The sequence below is a fragment of the Budorcas taxicolor genome, chromosome 7 (genome assembly GCF_023091745.1).
Source record: "Budorcas taxicolor isolate Tak-1 chromosome 7, Takin1.1, whole genome shotgun sequence".
NCBI classification, from domain to species: Eukaryota; Metazoa; Chordata; class Mammalia; order Artiodactyla; family Bovidae; genus Budorcas; species Budorcas taxicolor.
Genome location: NC_068916.1, coordinates 94,220,337 through 94,239,391, shown reverse-complemented (window position 1 = coordinate 94,239,391; position 19,055 = coordinate 94,220,337). Strand labels below are relative to the sequence as shown.

Genomic DNA, 19,055 nt, shown 5'->3' with positions numbered 1-19,055 from the left:
AGTAATTTTGCTAGATATAGTCTTGCGCCAGCAATTTCACTTCTAGGCTGTCTTTGTTAAAGTGGAGAAAAAGAGAGCAAGGTGTGGAACATTGTGCATGGTATGCTGCCGCTTGTTGGGGGCGGGGGAGTGCTGTGTCTCAAAGGATACAGAGGAAGGTGGTTACAGTGGTTGTCTCCAAAAAGGGGAACTAGATGGCTGAGGGACTGGAAAAGAAAAGAGACTTCACACTCATTGTTAACCCTCTAGTATCTTTTTGAAATTTATACCTTGTCCATATATTTTGCCTATTTAAAAAAATAAAATAAAATCAGCCATATCCATGGTCTGTGTCCCATAAAATACTCCAAATTCTCCCATCAAATACATCCAAATGACCTATGTCCAATCATAAAAATAACTCATCACACACCATCGGATACTCAAAAATAACTATTTTATGGTTCATAAGTAATAATTTTAATAATTGTTAAAATATTCTATATTCCATAATATTCAGAGGAACACAACTTTATGTTCTAGTATTTGTTTCCATCCTTTTAATACTCCCATTAAGTTGTTAGAAGTTGGTAAGAATAAGGTCTTGATAGTAATCACTTTGAAAATATATTATTCTATAATAATTGGTATCTTGTTTTAAAAGAGTACATTCTTTAATTTAAAATCAGTAATTATTAAAACTGACATTTAAAATGCATAATGAATCATGATTTTATAACATATTTCTATATAGCTCTAAAACATTTTTTTCTTTTTTTTGTTCAAATTGTTTTTGGATCAGAGTGGGATTTAAGCCACTGATCGATGGCATTTTCATACTTCTTTGGTTTTTTCAGCCAGTCCTGGTGCCACCTAAGGTTTGCTATGACATTTGAATAGTTTTGCCCTATACTTTGTTTCCACTTGATAAACTGCTCTTTATTGTATTGGTGGACAGAAGCAGAAACCTTAGGGTAGTTAATAATGGAACGAAGCTTCTGATCCAAAGAAGAAGTAACTTCTGGAAACTTTGCAGCAATATTTGTTAATTCATCTGGATCTGAGGAAAGATCTGAAAGAAAAAAAAAAAACTGAATAACTATCAAAACAGTTACCTGCTTAAAAAACATTTTTAGAATGTCATTACTCTGTAACAGATAATGCAGTATAGTTTATTTTCAGTTCTTAGTGCAGTAAGCTGAAGGATGGTATAAACGGAAACTTAATATACCAAAAGTTAAACACCTTTCTAAATGTATGTCTCTTCCTTCTTATCATTATCCCACTATCACATTTTCCCCTTTATCTATTCTTAGATGGCAGAAACAGTCAAACTAGTAGGCTGGCTTAGCCTCAGTTCTTTCTGTTTTTGATGCTTTGCTTACTTTGATGCGCAAAAAAAATATATGTTAATGCTTATATTGTTCCATTCAACAGGCCCAAATGTTCCAGCTGTAGAATTCTTTATATAGTCAAGTCATGTTCTTGCAACTTCCCTTACTCCTAGGTTTTCTGTTTGCTTTTAAATACATTTGCAACCCGTGCTTGGATTTTTGAAAATTACATTCAGTGATACTGTTTGAGCAAATAATCACGGAAATAAGAACTCTCAATCACTACTATCGAGAAAATAATGATAAACATTTCAGATAACATAAACACTCCTTTGAACTACAATGTAGGAAGACAGAAGATATAACTAGAATGCCAACCTAGTTGGAAAAATAGCAAATTGAAGCTCTTATGACAATTTGTCTGAGACAGTAAATGAACAATGAGTGCACAGTGAGGGAAATAACCCCTACAGGCTTATTTGAGTGCATTAGCCAGAAGATTGCTGATGACACGCATGATTTTGCTGGGTGATTTCAGATGGCACCTCTCTGAGACAGGGAAATCAGTGAATAAACCCTAGAGAATACAGGAAAGGCAGGCTCCCCCACTGATTCTTTTGATAGTCACATCTGCTTTTTGCAGAACATAAACAATGAATGAACAAGAGATGCCCGTTACTCAACAGAATGAAAACTTAAGTACATTTTTGAAGCCAAGAATCTCCTCCTTTTAGAGTTAAGGACGGGTCAATCAATTCAGCCTCTAAAGAATTATTTTGAATTAATAATTTTGGCATTTATAACTGGGAAAAAACTCACGGAGAAAGGAATATTAAAAATAGCTTTAGCACATTTTATGTGCAAAAAGGTGGCAAAGAAAAGTAAAACCATAGGTCTAATAATGCTGCTTGAAAACAAATTCAGAGTAGTGATTCTACCAGGTTTTTGTAGGGGAGAAGGAGCATGGATTTTGGAGTCAGACCTGGGTTGAAATCCCCAGCTTTTCCACTTCTTAGCTATGAGACTTTGCATAGGTATCTGAACCCTAGTCTTCTCTTTAAAATAAGGATGATAATATCATCTTGGAGGGGATTCCCCAATGGCTCAGCAGGTAAAGAATCCATCTGCTGCGCAGGAGATGGGGGTTCAATTCCTGGGTCGGGAAGATCCCCCGGAAGAGCTCATGGTAACCCACTACAGCATTCTTGTTGGGAAAATCCCCTGGACAGAGGCGCCTGGCGGGTTACAGTGCATGGGTTGCAAAGAGTCAGACACAATTGAAGCGACAGCGCACACAGCACATCATCTTGCAGGGCTGAAGTGAAGTGAAGTCGCTCAGTTGTGTCCGACTCTTCGCGACCCCATGGACTGCAGCCCACCAGGCTCCTCCGTCCATGGGATTTTCCAGGCAAGAGTACTGGAGTGGAATGCCATTGCCTTCTCCATGCAGGGCTGAGGGGAACATCAAATAATACATGTAGGATGTCAGCCTCCAAAGGATAGGAGTTAATCTTCCAGAACAACTGAATCCGGGGTACAATGAGAGGGCGCTCCATGAATATCAGAAGACACCTTGATCAGAGGATACAGCCCTGTCAGTCTTGAGACCCAGATCAAAAGCCTTAGGGCACTTGCTTTGGCATTCAGATGCTGATTTTCAAAGAAGCAGCTTCTCTCCAGGGCAATATTTTGTAAACTGACCCAGAGTGAGAAACTGCAGATATTTATTTACTTTAACAAAGATTTGGTTCAGTTGCTCAGTCGTGTCAGACTCTTTGCGATCCCATGGACAGCAGCACGCCGGGCTTCCCTGCCCATCACCAACTCCCGGAGCTTACTCAAATTCATGTCCATCGAGTCGGTGATGCCATCCAACCATCTGAACAAAGATTATTGGCTCCCTTGAGCAAATACTGTATAGGTCAACTCATTAAAAATAATCTCTACCTAAAAAATAATATCAGAAAACTTACCGAAGAGTTGAGGTAATACTGAAGCACCATCAGAGTAGGCTATATACTTCCATTGGTTAGTTCGAAGCATGTAGGTGGAAGCATTTACATTGCATCCATGAAATTCACTCAGAATCCAGGGTGGGTGTAGGTTTTTAAATTTTTGTTCATTCTTAAACATTTCTGACGATGATGGCAGCAGAGAGTATCCGCTCAGGTTCTGAGGCAGAGGAATTCCAGCAATATCTACATGACAAAAATAAGACTATTTTTTTTTTAATTGCATCCCATAGCATGCGGGATGATCCCTGACCAGGGGGTGGAACCTGTGCCCCTGCATTGGAGTCATGGGTTGCCAGGGAAGTCACAAAATAACACAGGATTTTAAAGTAAGTCATTCTTTCATTCGTTGAACATTGATAAATGACACCATTAAAGGTCACAGAGACTAGAGATTGTATATAGATTTTGTAAATAGACTGCCTAGACCCAAATGCTTACTTCACAGCCTTGTGACTTTGGGCATGTTGTTAACCATTCTGAACCTCAGTTTCTTCATCTGTAAAAGGGAAATAATAACAGTGCCTGTATTTCACAGATCTATTTTAGGTTTAAATCTGATAACTTAAAACCCTCAATAAATATTAGTTAATATCATGAGTCCTTCATTTCTGAATCATTAAGAGATCACAGGTATCTCTCAGATTTGTTCCACAGAATAATAACAAAACGTATATGAGAAAGGAGTCTAGTAGTTACATATGTTTGCCAACAATAGTTAAAATTAAATAAGCTTATTGTAGATGTAAATTTATTGCTGATATGTATCATAAATCTTCAAGGTATATAGTGTGCCATGTATCCCAAAGTTATTTGATGACAGAATTTCTGTTTATTTCTAAGTAGCATCTTGAGGGACTAATATTTTGCAGAACATGTGTTGGGAAATCCTGGATCATACTGATTTAGAGAAAAATAATCTATTTTTTCCTTATCAAATATAGATACAAAAAACAAAGCATAAGAAATGTCTAACTTAAAAAAGAGGCAGTATATTTTAAAAGTGGTTTAAAAGCATTTGCTTGGAATTCAAGCTATCTTTTTCCTATAGAAAAATAGGGAATTCGCCAGCAGTCCAGTGGTTAGGGCTCTTGTGATTTCACTGCCATGAACCCAAGTTCAATCTCTGGTAGGAAAACTAAGATCTCGCAAGCCATGAAAAAAAAAATTACCATTAATTATGGCTGGGGACTTGGGATAGTTCCAAAAGGAGTCTGCAGTTGCCTCCCCCACAGTTTCTCTGGTTCCAATGTTCTATGTTTTTAGAAACATTAATTTAGAAATAATTATATTTCCAATGAAAAATAGAAAGTACTATATCTGCAATGCTAGAAATGAAACAAAATTGAATAATAAAATTATTTTAGCTTGACTGTACATATTTAAGCGAGCTTCCCAGGTGGCTCAGTGGTAAAGAATTCACCTGTCAATGCAGGAGACCCAGGTTCGAACCTGGGGTTGGGAAGATCTCCTGGAGAGGGAAATGGCAAGCCACTCCAGTATTCTTGGGTGGAAAATTCCAGGGACAGAGGAGCCTGGCAGGCCACAGTCCATAGGATTGCAAAGAGTTGGCCACAACTGAGCAACTGAGCCAACACATAAAGGTATGTGAGGCAAAACAGATTAATTAAAAGAGAATAAGGAAGTAGACAAAGGCCTCTAATATAAATCTTCTAACGGGACCTGTTTTACATATGAAAGTGAAGTCGCTCAGTCGTGTCCAACTCTTTGCCACCCCATGGACGGGAGCCTACCAAGCTCCGCGGTCCATGGGATTTCCCAGGCAAGAATACTGGAGTGGGCTGCCATTTCTTTCTCTAGGGGGGTCTTCCCAACCCAGGGATTGAACCTGGGTCTCCTGCATTGCAGACAGATGCTCAGATGGTAGTCTGAGCCACTATAACTTAGTTAAAAAAACTGCATCTTTCATTTCCTTGGAAGGGGCATATTACAAGTCCTAATCTTCTGCCAACCATCCATCATCAGGGACTTTTTTTGAGAAAGAATGACAAGTAAAAGAAAGGAAGAGAAATATTTGAGATAACTGGTTAATAACAAAAGAAGAAGAAAGAGCAAAGATGTTAAAGAGAGAAAATGCAAAAGATGCACAAGAGAAAAGATAGCTCAGGACTTCCCTGGAGGTCCAATGGTTAAAACTCTGCCTGCCAGTAAGCGGGTCTGCACTGCTTCCCGGGTGGGGGAAGAGTCCATGTGCCACGTGGCAACTGAGCCCCTGTGCCACAACTACCGAGCCCACATTCTGGAGTCTGTTCGCTGCAACAAGGGAAGCCAAGGCCATGAGAAACCCATGTGCTCACTGCAACTAGAGAGTAGCCCTTGCTCGCTGCAATGAGAGAAGGCCCATGCACAGCAACGAAGACCCAGGGAGGCCAAAACTTTTACATAATTAAAAAAATAATAATAATTTTAAAAAAGAACAGGATGGCCCAAGATGAAACTAGTTGAGCTGCAAGACAGTAGGCTACTTACTGTAAGGTCTACTGTAAGAAGTGGAGAAGGAAATGGCAACCCACTCCAGGATTCTTGCCTGGAAAATCCCATGGATGGAGGAGCCTAGGGGGCTACAGTCTATAGGGTCGCAAAGAGTCAGACATGACTGAGTGACCTCACTTTCACTGTAAGAAGAAAGTGGCCCAGGAACAGGCTGGGTCAGGCTGGTCAGTGTGTCAGCCGTCAGCGACACCACTGGGAGGCAGAGGAAGGGAGAGAAGGGCTTTGCAGACAGCCTGAAAGCAGGGGCCAACTGGCATACACCCATGACTGGGGAGTTTCCTGTATTTAGCATCTTAATCAACTTTAATACTTAGAAATGCCTTATTTCAGATCTAATCTTAGCCTAATTTTCCTAAAAAAACTTGTTAGACTAAAGAAAATTTAAATAATTCTCTTGTGTTTATTTGTGTTAAACTGGGATAAGAGTCCATTTAAGTATATATATATATTTCTTACTCATCTAACAAGCTAGTTGCTATTCCAGATGTAGGGAAACAACAGTGGACAAAGCAGGTAAGCTCTCTCAAACTTTAAGAGCTTACATTCTAATGTGGGGAGACAGATAAATCTGCTAGGTGGTAATCAGTGCAACGAAGAAAAATAAAGCAGGGTAAGAGGGCTAGAGAGTGATGGCAGGAATGTGCGTGTGCACTGTGTTATACAGGAGGGTCAGGCGAGGCCTCTCTGATTAGGTGACGTAAACAGAGACCCGAGAAGAAAGGGCTGCGGTGAGCCCAGCAGATCTCTGGAAGTGGAGAGGAAGGGCATTCACCCAGGGAACAGCACTTGTAAACACTGAGGCAGGAATCCGCTTCATTCTATCTGCTCCCCAAATACTAAGGAGTCCAGCATGGCTGGAGCAGAGTACGTGAGGGTAAAGTTGTTTGAGATCAGTTGCGGGGAGGAAGAAATCATGTTGGACTCACAGGTCTAATCAGAGATTCTGGATTTTACTCTAAGTGATTTTGAACAGAATCATGTCATGGTTTAGATGGTAACTATTGCATGGAGATGCAGGAGATGTGGGTTTGATCCCTGGGTCAGGAAGATCCCCAGGAGGAGGAAATGACAAACTCACTCCAGAATTCTCATCTGGAGAATCCCATGGACACAGCAGCCTGGCGGGCTGCAGTCCCTGGGGTCACAAAGAGTCAGACACAGCTTAGTGACAAATGTTAATAATATCTCACATTTAACCATTTACCACGTCCCAGTCATTGTTCTAGGCTATGAAACAGTCACTGTTATTTTCATTTTATTGATAAGAAAACTGAAGACCAGACATGTTAAATTTCTTTCTCAAGGGTATACAGTTGGTAAATGCTGAAGGAGGTATTTGAATTTAGGCAGTCTGACTCCAGGATCTCTGGAGTCTTCAATACTGCTCCACCAGTCTGGATCTCCTGTAGTTATTCAACTTTACAGCATTTTTCAGCCAATTAAAAACAAAATAATCTATGTAAAATGACCCTCCCAACCCTCCACTAAGATCCTGTAACAAGGAAGGTTTTGCAATTTAAATCATTAGTATTGAAGCATTCTTTTAAACACAACTGCATTTTTATACAATTACATTTTCACAGTTTAAACAGATTCTGGATTTATCCTTTATGTGAAAAGTAGGTAGGTATTTAAAAAAAGGCCAACTATTAAATGAAAAAAAATTCACATGAAAATAAGTTTAAAAGAGAATGTCAAGACAATTTTAATTTAAAAATGGTATTATTTCTAACTGAGCTAAAGGATGCTGATACTAGATTATTAGAGAAGAAAATATTTTGGGGAGTAATTATTTTAAAAAACTATTTTATTGAAGTATAGCTGACTTAAAATGTTGTGTTAATGTCTACTGTATAGCAAAGTGATTCTCTTACACATATACGTACGCATTCTTTTTCATATTCTTTTCCATTATGGTTTATCACAGGTTGGGGAGTACTTTTTAAAGCATAATCTCTGAATTAATGATATTAACTTTATAACAATATAAAGAATTCCTGTTCAGAGAGATGGCACTTTCCTGCCAGTCCTAGACAATGACAAGGGGATAGGGCCTACAACGATACTTAGACTAAAAGAACTCTTCCTAACTTATCATCAAATATCATTTCATAGAAAATAATCACTCGTCCAAAGTGTCTTTAAAAATTGTTCATAAATTCAATGTTTTTAATAAAAACATTGTACCATCTTAAATTTCAACAGGTTTTTTTTTTTTTATAGTAAGGTACTTTACTAAAATAGGAATACCAATTGGTCTTTCCTATTTAATATCTTTCTACTTAAGGTTTTTTGAGTCACCATCTTTTATGTATTTCTAACGTTCAAAGAATGGAAGGGAAGAGGAAGTCTGGCTTGAGGTTTTGATCTGAGAAATTTAATCCCATATTCTGTATAATTTGGATTCATACAAAACAATACAGCTATGTATCGCTAAGGTAATATAGAAAGGACCTTTGGAAGTCTCAGAATAGATTATGTCTGTTTTAAGCTTCTAACTGGTTAGGAAGAATCACAAAATAAGTCTTTTATAGACACTTTATCAAAATCTGTATGTTTATTAAGCTTAGATGGAGTACACTGTCTCCCAGGTCTAAATTTAGAGTTATTAATCGCTACTAAAAGTAGCTTTAAACTCTAAATACTTTCATTTTAAAAGGCTGAATTAAACATCAGATTAAACCCAGACCATCAGAATTATCGTTGCTTTGTTGACTTGAAAGTTTGTTTAAACAAGGCAACAGATTCAGTTTATGCTAATCTGGTTTAATTGTTAATAGTATCCCTTTACTCTAAAAAAAGGTGCTGATTTGGACAATAAATTAGGTAGATACTTTATCTCAATAACCAACAAGCCACACCAAAACAAAAAACTATTTATATACTTATTTAAAAGCCTACAGTTTTCTTTTCAATAATACAGGGGGGCCATGTCATTTATCATTTCACTTTTTAAAGTAAAATTGACTATTTTTTACCCAGTTCATCACTACTAGATATTCATACTGTTTCTAATTCTTTAATATAATGTAATATTATCCATGGAGACAAATCTTTGTGTGCATCTATAGGTTAATTTGGACATGGAACAACAGACTGGTTCCAAATCAGGAAAAGGAGTATGTCAAGGCTGTATATTGTCACTCTGCTTATTTAACTTATATGCAGATTACATCATGAGAAATGCTGGACTGGATGAAGCACAAGCTGGAATCAAGGTTGCCAGGAGAAATATCAATAACCTCAGATATGCAGATGACACCACCCTTATGGCAGAAAGCAAAGAAGAACTAAAGAGACTCTTGATGAAAATGAAAGAGGAAAGTGAAAAAGTTAGCTTAAAACTCAACATTCAGAAAACTAAGATCATGGCATCTGGTCCCATCACTTCATGGGAAATAGAGGAGGAAACAGTGGAAACAGTGAGAGACTTTATATTTGGGGCTCCAAAATCACTGAAGGTCATGACTGCAGCCATGGAATTAAGATGTTTGTTCCTTGGAAGAAAAGTTATGACCAACCTAGACAGCATATTAAAAAGTAGAGACATTACTTTGCCAACAAAGGTCTGTCTAGTCAAAGCTATGGTTTTTCCAGTAGTCCTGTATGGATGTGAGAGTTGGGCCATGAAGAAAGCTGGGCACCAAAGAATTGACGGTTTTGAATTGTGGTGTTGGAGAAGACTCTTGAGAGTCTTTTGGAGTGCAAGGAGATCCAACCAGTCCATCCTAAAGGAAATCACACCTGAATATTCATTGGAAGGACTGATGCTGAAGCTGAAACTCCAATACCTTGGCTACCTGATGTGAAGAACTGACTCATTGGAAAAGACCCTGATGCTGGGAAAGATCAAAGGCAGGAGGAAAAGGGGATGACAGAGGATGAGATAGTTGGATGGCATTACTGACTCAATGGACATGAGTTCGGGTAAACTCTGGGAGTTGGTGATGGACAGGGAGGCCTGGTGTGCTGTGGTTCATGGGGTCTCAAAGAGTCAGACACTACTGAGCAACTGAGCTGAAATGAATAGGTTAATTCCTAAAATTGGAATTTTCTAGGTCAAAATATATGCATATTTCTAAGCAATTTGGAACATAATGCCACATTTGCCTCCAGGAAATCTGTGCCAGTTTATACTCCCAGCAGCAGAACATGAGAAGGCATATTTCCAATATGAGATTTCTGCTTTTTAAAAGAATCTTTGCAAACTCTATGTGTGAAAGAAAAATGGTATCTTGTTTTAATATTTTTCTGACTACTGAGTTTGAAGCTCTAAAAATATCTTGGCCATTTCTATGTCTTCTGTTGTGAATTGCTTGTTTATATATTCTGGTCAATTTGCTAATAGGGTATGTCTCCTTTTCATAGATTTGTGAGAGTTCTATTAATATTAACCTTTTATCACTTATAAAAGGTTAATTTTAGATAAATAATGTTACATGTTGTTTCGCAGCTCCAGCAAAGGTTCTTGTTTTTTATTTTTTGGCCTTGATGTGTGTGGCATGTGTGGGATCTTAATTCCCGGACCAGGGATTAAACCTTCACCCCCTGCAGTGGAAGCACAGAGTCTTAACCAGTGGACCTCTAGGGAAGTCCCCTAAGGCTCCCCCTTGCATCTTTTTGTTTCTACCTTATCTCTGATTAACATCTGGTTAATAGGATGCTTCAGTGTTTTATATAAAGTTCCATGCCTAGATATTCTCTTCATTCTCCTCTGCCAACCATATAACTGTAATTTTTTCCCTTTTCATAATAAAAATATTCGTTATGAAACACATTAAGCCTTGAAGATGTTAATTTCCTGTTTAGAACTGGAGAGACACTGATCTTTGGCTTTACTTGCTTGAGTTGGGCAGGTCAAATCAACACATGATGTAAATGCTGTTAATACAATATATTCTGCTGGGAAATGTGATGCAGAAGGAGTCTATTAACAAACACCAAAGTTAAAAGCAACAAAAACCTACGTAGACCTATGAGTTTTTAAAAACTGTAATAACTGACAAATTATTTTAAAAATTTACAATTTCAGGGAACTTAACATAATTTCCAGAAGGGTATGGAAGAAATGCAAAGGGGTTTCTGGGAATGTTTTGTTTGGCTAAAGAAATGCTTACTGTCATGCAACATAAAATAGGCAGGGATAGGAAGGTGTCCCCCTAGGTGGATAAATGACAATTCCCTCATTCCAAACAACTTTATTTAGTATTTTCTTAAATAAGCTGTTAAGATACATACATTACGAAATCTTCCAGTTTGCAGATGATTTTTAACTTCATGAGGTTGGCAAGTAGTGATAATGGTGTATCAAGATTGTAGAGAAAATTTGCATTATAGGCAAATATAAAACAATATTCAAAGAAAAATTATTTAAACAGTGCCTATTAATTAACTAACACATAAGTGATAGAAAGACTAGAACAAGATGAGAACTCATCACAGACAGCTTTCTACAGGTACTGGACTATTTAGCTGCTAAGTCAAAAAAGACAAAATGCCAAATATCACTATGAAATACATTGAGGGAAAACTGAGAAAGAATCATCCCAGCCTTTAACTGTCTTTTGCAGTTCTGATCACTGTACCTCAAGAAAGCAGATCAAGGGTAAAAAGTTCAGCAAATTTGGGTGGGGAGAGTTCCATATGAGAAAAAACTAGGGGAGGGAACTAAGGAAATGCCACTGTAAAGAATCATTCATATAGCTACATCATACAGCTATAAAGATGATAATAAGGGAGACACTTAAAATATACATAATCACACACACCCATTTTTGAATGAAAAACAGAAGTAGGAAAAGTAATAGGTATTGCCTGGAAATTGATGGAGCCAGAAAGTGGCAAAGATATGACTGTGTGATAATTGCTTTGGGACAAAAGGGAACCAGCAAATGATGAGTAAGAAACTGAAGAGATTAAAAATACACACCAGGCAAAAGAACAACAAAAAAGTGGTCAAATATGCAAGTGATTTGAAAGAGAAAAGAAGGGCACTGATTTTTTTTTTTTTAATTTGGTCGTGAGGCTTGCGGGATTTTAGTTCCCCAGCCAAGGATTCAACCTGGGACCTTGGCAGTGACAGGGAGTGCCGAATCCTAACCACTGGACCACCAGGGAATTCCCAGCACTAATTTAAATGCACAATAAAGAAATTTAAGACCCTGTAACAGTCTTTAATTAAATGAAGGTGAAGACTTTGTAGCAGAAAAAAAGGAGATAATAAGATTTTTCTTATGTAATTTCCAGATATGTTTGTTTCACATTTTAATGTATACATATTAAACACATATATCTTATGCTATGTTACATTTTTCTTTCACCAAAATCTACTTATAAATTGATGGTACTTTGTGCAATTGATGGTGCCTTAGAACAGAGTATCTGATGCTATTGAATTTAAAGTCTCCTCTAAATTAGAAACTAACAGTTCCATATAACTTCTAAATTTATGATGGCTTTATTCTAGTATTTTTAACAAAAATTGCTAAATACCCACATCCAAATGTTGCTGTTCGAGACTTATGGTTATGCTTATAGACATTAAGAAGCTAGTAAAATAAGTCATATAGAACATTCTAAAGGTTCTGAGGAGAAATATGCACATAGCATCAACATTAAGGGACACATGTAACATTGTGAAAAATTAGTAGTTTCAAAGTAGATGTAGATGTAATAATCCAGAAGGGAAATGCCTACATTTTAGGTAGGGGATGGTAGAGAATCAAATGATACACAAATCATATCTATAAAGTTATAGAACTGAATATCTTATGTGGCTCACTTTATTGTCATATCCTGGTTGTGAATCTTTTGGAGGAAGAAGGACTAGAGGAAGTGAAGGCCAAAGGAACCTGAGGAATATTATCCTCATTTTTCAGATATAGATTGGACTCACAGTTAAATCAGCTGCTCAAAGTTATGAACAAGTCTGCAGGGGCCCCTAACCTATCTTGTTTATTCATTTCCCAGCATTATTACAAATAAATATTCACAGAATGGCATTACTTACCAAGCATAGTAGGGTAAATATCCACAAGAGACACCACACTTGATACTTGTAGGTTGGCCTGAATTCCTGGCCCCATGATCAAGAGTGGGACATGGGAGCTAGCTTCGTACATACTCATTTTATAAAACTGTCGGTGCTCCATAGCCAGCTCCCCGTGGTCTGCGGTGTATATGACGACAGTCTTCTGAAGAAGACCTAACTGGCGAAGAGCCAAGATAATTTCACCTGCAATATAAATCAAAGTAAATCTTAATCAGCCTTTAGTTCACTTTTTCATGGTGACTGCAGCCATGAAATTAAAAGACGCTTACTCCTTGGAAGAAAAGTTATGACCAACCTAGACAGCATATTCAAAAGCAGAGACATTACTTTGCCGACTAAGGTCCGTCTAGTCAAGGCTATGGTTTTTCCTGTGGTCATGTATGGATGTGAGAGTTGGACTGTGAAGAAAGCTGAGCGCTGAAGAATTGATGCTTTTGAACTGTGGTGTTGGAGAAGACTCTTGAGAATCCCTTGGACTGCAAGGAGATCCAACCAGTCCATTCTGAAGGAGATCAGCCCTGGGATTTGTTTGGAAGGAATGATGCTAAAGCTGAAACTCCAGTACTTTGGCCACCTCATGAGAAGAGTTGACTCATTGGAAAAGACTCTGATGCTGGGAGGGATTGGGGGCAGGAGGAGAAGGGGACGACAGAGGATGAGATGGCTGGATGGCATCACGGACTCGATGGACGTGAGTCCGAGTGAACTCCGGGAGATGGTGATGAACAGGGAGGCCTGGCGTGCTGCGATTCATGGGGTCACAAAGAGTTGGACACGACTGAGCGACTGAACTGAACTGAATGAGTTCATAATGATTCTACCCACTAAGAATTTGTCAGGATGTTTCTTAACATCTGAACATTATCTACTGTTCTTCAGTAAACAACTTAGGCCAGATTTCATGTGCTTGCTTCTCAGTGAATGGACGAAAGAGAGGAAGGAAAAAATGCAGTACCTAAGGATAAGTTCCTTTATTTGGAGGTCACCCTGGCTTGCTTTCTGTGTTTCTGTCAGGGAATAGGGGAAAACATCACCTCCAGGGACTCGAATGAGAAAAGAAAGGCATACTTGGGTATGAGTGCTGTGCACATCTCAGGAAAGGACTGGTGTCACCATCGACCCACAATTGCTGCCCAACGGGAGGGGATAAAAGGGGTGAGAACTCCTCCTCCTGATACCCTTTCTCTCAAATTCCCTATCACTAGATCATGCCCATGAAGCTGGCTGAGCCTTATGGAAATCCCACCTTTGAAAAAAAGGCTGGAAGCAGTACAGACGATATATGAATGTGATTTGGCATATTCTTGGACAGTAAAATTCCTCTGACCAGTCCTGTCTCTAAGGGACATGAAACTTAATCATTTTAATTAAGAGAACACAGTAAGACCCAAGTCTAGAGAGAAGCATCATTTCTATTTTGGCAGCTCCTGAATCTGGCCTTCAGGGCTCTGTATTATTAAAAAAAAAAGAAAAAAAAAACAACCCATAGGCAATTCTGAGGTCCAGTTGGATCTGAGACCCAGTCTGTGAGGAGTTATTTATGGGGTGCAGACCATCAGAATCTTTCAACTGGACAACTGTACTTGCTCCCTAATTGGTTCGCTTGCCTCCACTCCTTTTTCCCCTTCATAATAATCTTTCTAAAATATATGATCATGTCACCCCAGCTTAAAACTTTTCCATAGTTTCCCACTGTCTAACTCTTGTGTAAGTTTAGCACCTTCAGCTAGCCACCCCCTAAAGCTTTACCTGAAGTAATAATAATCAGCTTGGACTTCCTTGCCTTTGTATACACTCTGCCTTCTGTGTTGGATGCCCTTTCTTCCAGTCTACATGGCAAATCCCCACTCTTCCTTTATGACCCAGCTCAAGCATCACCTCCCTGGTGAAGCACTCCCTGTTCCTTCAGGTAGAGTGAAGTCCTCTGTCCCCAGGACCCTACAACTTGTATACTGCTGTAGTTACAACACCATGTTAAAACTGCTGGTGTTTATACTCATTCCATAAATGTTTACTGACTTTTTGTTTATGTGCCAGGCACCACGGATGCAAAGCTAGCCACCTCGGATGTAATGATGAATGAGAAGGAATGTCCCTGACCTCATGAAGTCCACATTCTTCAAGGGAAATGGACAGTAAAGAAGTGAGTAGACAAAATCATTAAAGATTATGATGTAAACAAACAAGATGATATGGAATAGAGTAAGCAAGATGATGGAGCTGCTATACTAATTTAGAGTGGCTGGGAAGATAGCCCCGAGGAGGTAATATCTGGGCTGACAGCTAAAGATTGAGAACACTCAAGGAACTCCCTGGTGATCCAGTGCTTAGGGCTCCACACTTCCACTGCCAGGGACCTGGGTTCAGCCCCTGGTCAGGAAACTAAGATCCTGCAAACAGTTTTGTGGGGCCAAAAAAAAAAAAAAAAAAAAAAAGCCAGCCATGTAAAAAAGCAAAGGGAAGGGCGTCCCAGGCAGTGCTCAGATGCTCAGTCATGGCCGACTCTTTGTGACCTCATGGACTATAGCCCGCCAGGCTCCTCTGTCCATGGAATTCTCCAGGCAAGAATACTGAAGTGGGTTGCCATTTCCTTCTCCAATCCCAGGCAGAAGGAGCAGCAAATATAAAGGCCTGAGGTGGGGTAAGAGATTAGAGTGCTTTTAATTTCTTAAGAATATTCAGCTTAGTACTACCAGTGCCCAAAGTAATGTGAACAGTACATGCTAAGTCACTTCCGTTGTGTCCAACTCTTTGCAACCCCATGGACTGCAGCCCGCCAGGCTCCTCTGTGCATGGAATTCTCCAGGCAAGAGGAGAACTGGAGTTTTGCCATGCCCTCCTCCAGGAGATCTTCCCAACCCAGGGACTGAACCCATGTCTCTTGTGTCTCCTGCATTGACAGGCATGTTATTTGCCACTAATGCCACCTGGAAAGCCCAATGTGAATAGTAATAAATACTATTCAGGGACCAGACTAGTGTAGATGTAACAAAGAGATACAATATATTCCATAAATTTTGTAACATGAAGTGAACTGTTGCATCTTTTTTCTCTTAAGAGACTTAAAGAGATATTCCCACACTGCCTGCAGCAATATTTTATGTATATATAATATTTCACTTTTGTTGATCTGGATGAATGGATAGCTGCAAACTTTCAAAAGTGATTACAGGGTGCAAATGAGTGAATATTCATTAATAATAGAAAATATTGAAATACAGTTCAGTAACTGTATGGATTTAGGATTGAAGAAATTCACTTAAAATCTTATTTGTATTTAAGATTGAGTGCTTGGAAAGTTCTTAGGACTTTTAAAACCTATTATACTTGCTTTATTATAGTTTATCCATAGGGCTTTTTTGGCTTTCTTTTTTATACTTTTTATTTTTGCCGAGTGAATGCTTTTTAAGAAATAGCCATTTATTTGTTCATTTCCAAGGCTTACTTTGTTCAGAAGAAGTGCTACCCACACTTCACTAATTATAATTATTCTCCACTCTGAAGTGCAGCAAAATAAATGATATGGTTTTATAAAAATAATTTGTCCTAAAAATGGAGATATTTTAAACCAGGGTTTTTCCACATCTGAATGGGAAATTGCCATAACTCTATAAGGGGACAAGTAAAACACTATCTTGATGGTTATCTCATGGAGGCAGGTTTGGTTTCGAGCTGAGTTAGGGAAGGAAATTTAATATAATTCTGGACCATAATGTACATGGGGAAACTGATTTCAGTTTAAGTCTTGCTCTCACTGGCCGAGGGAGAATGGATGTGTTTTGCAATTATTACAAGTCTGGGAGAAGTCACAAGATTTGCAATTATTACAAGTCTGGGAGAACTCACAAGACTCTATGTCTAATCTCTTTCATCTCCTAGAACTGAAGTTGCCTTATCATTAACTGTATTTTGCTGAATACTGATTCCTGATTAAATCCAGTAAGATGTCTTGTTTCCAGCAGATGATAATTTTTTATGACCTTTTAAAAATATATGAGCAAATCTAAGCATCTGTGAATTTATGAATAATTAAAATAGAAAAGACTTTTATTCTATTAATACAAATTTCCAATTTTTATATGTGTCAGGAATCTTATAATTCTAAGTCTGAAGTATCTCAGCAACTGTTGTAAGAAATTACCTGAGGATATTCATACAAGTCACTAGCCAGCATGATCACAGTTTGTTGGAAAAATATTATACTTTTTCCCCATCTAACTGCATTTTAATTATATTACTTACCAAGCATAGCATCTGTCTCAGCACACATAGCATAATAAAATGCTCTAATATTCTTAATTTCTTTTTCTGTAAACTTCCCAGTGCAGTTTTTGGTATATGAAGAGTAGTAATCTACAGGGTGCATTTCTGACAGAGGTGACCACTTTGGGATTTTGATGGCATCATAGGACACCTAAAGGGGGAGAAAACAAGTTGTAATAATCCTTCCTTCCAACTAGAATGTAAGATACACCAGATGTTTCATTAATTAGGTTAGCAGAAAAGAATGGTTATGACTTATGTAAAAAAAACAGCAAATCAAATACCTAAATTAGGAACAGATTTTTAATATTCCCACTAACAACAAATATCAATATATCAATCTGTATACATGGTAAGACAGCTGTGAAATTATTTTAGGGATTATACGTGTGGAGGCTGAATGGAGGCCCAAGATGGCGGCACACCGGGAGTGTAACATCTGCGTTTCTAGAGTCTTCCCAGTGCAGGTGGCTTAAGACCCTGCAGTTATAGAACCCCATAGACTAGTTGTCTGGCAGGAACTTTGACCTCAGAGGTGGCTCTGAGTAAATCAATGTATGCAAGAAATAGATACAAAGACAAACTTCCTGACTTTGCATATCGGGCAACCAAATATCCAGATTTTAAGCAGTACGTTCAGATAAATCTTTATGGAAAACTGAGTCTTAAAGACCCTAAAACAGTGAGAGCTCTGACTTGTACTCTCCTAAGGGAAGATTTTGGACTTTCTATTGATATTCTCCTGGAGAGAATAATTCCTTCAGTTTCCTTGCGACTCAACTATATTCATTGGGTAGAGGATCTGGTCGGTCATCAGGACTCTACAAAAGTACTCTCTTGAAGACGAACTGACATCCGAACTGGGGCATCCTGCATCTATCCTTTACTTGGAACAACTTTAAATGGCTGGTATTTCATGCAACAGAAGTAGATGATATGTGCTTCAACTATGCAAAGAAGAATGTGGAATAGAATAACTTATCTTATTTTATAAAGGTGGTAAAAGTACTACCGAAGACACTCCTGATGGATGCTCTTAAGGAAGACTCTGAGATAATCTGTGACTTTTGCATGTGCAACCCTCTCTTTTTTGCCAGTCAGTTGGAAGTCAAGGTAAAATATCTTCTCCTTTAAAGTAGTTGAATATTTAAGTTTTCCTTGTTTGCAAAAATAAGAGCAGCTTTTATTTTGGAAGTTGTATCAATTTGTGTGCTTCTGGTATTAAGCACCTGAAAATCCAATTCCAGATTGACTTTACAAGAAAGTTTACTGGTTTATGTATTTGAGAAATCCAGCAATAGCATGGACTTCAGGAACAGCTTGATCAAGGAGTTCATCATAATATCAAGGCTGAGACTGTTTTTTCCAGGTTCCCCTTGGCTCTGACCTGGCCCTCAGTTGTATCTATTCTCAGGGAGTAAATGCCTGGAATCTTTGAAGACCCCCACCAAGTTCTGTAAATACAGGAGGTATCACAGAGATCGCAGCAGAAGGAAGTGAATTAGAGTTTGTTAGAAGGATCATCCATGACAGTTTACAACTTTAAAAGAGGTTAAGGTGGTATAACTGTATGCTGAGAAAGAAATGCTGCCTGGCTCCTCTGAAGGAAGAATTTTGCATATAAGGGGTTCCTACAGTCACTTACACTCAATTCTGCCAAGGTCAGACAATGAGATGGGCTTTGGCTTGGAGTTTTTATGATGATGTAACAGTACCATTACCACCAATTAAGTAAAGAACATAAGAGAATCCAAGGAAGCCCATTAGTTCGTTGTACTGGAGTCTGTGATGAAAGAACTAGCTCTCAAGCATCATTGCTGGGCTCTGAGACAGCGAAAGGCATAGTGGTGTGATGACATGGATTGAAAAAAACTTCTCACCGACCTGAAGGTCCAGAATAAA

General features: G+C 38.4%; 1 protein-coding gene across 1 annotated transcript in view; it reads right to left on the bottom strand.

Annotated features, from left to right (window-relative positions):
- Nucleotides 1-743: 743 nt before the first annotated feature.
- ARSK (arylsulfatase family member K) overlaps nt 744-19,055 on the bottom strand; it is a 54,778-nt gene continuing 36,466 nt past the window's right edge. The window contains exons 5-8 of the mRNA XM_052644025.1: nt 17,133-17,304; nt 12,849-13,073; nt 3,287-3,511; nt 744-1,051 (exon numbers count right to left, since the gene is read on the bottom strand). Of these exons, the coding sequence (XP_052499985.1) occupies nt 762-1,051; nt 3,287-3,511; nt 12,849-13,073; nt 17,133-17,304 (912 nt within the window). The 3' untranslated portion in view covers nt 744-761. The remainder of the gene's footprint in view (nt 1,052-3,286; nt 3,512-12,848; nt 13,074-17,132; nt 17,305-19,055) is intronic.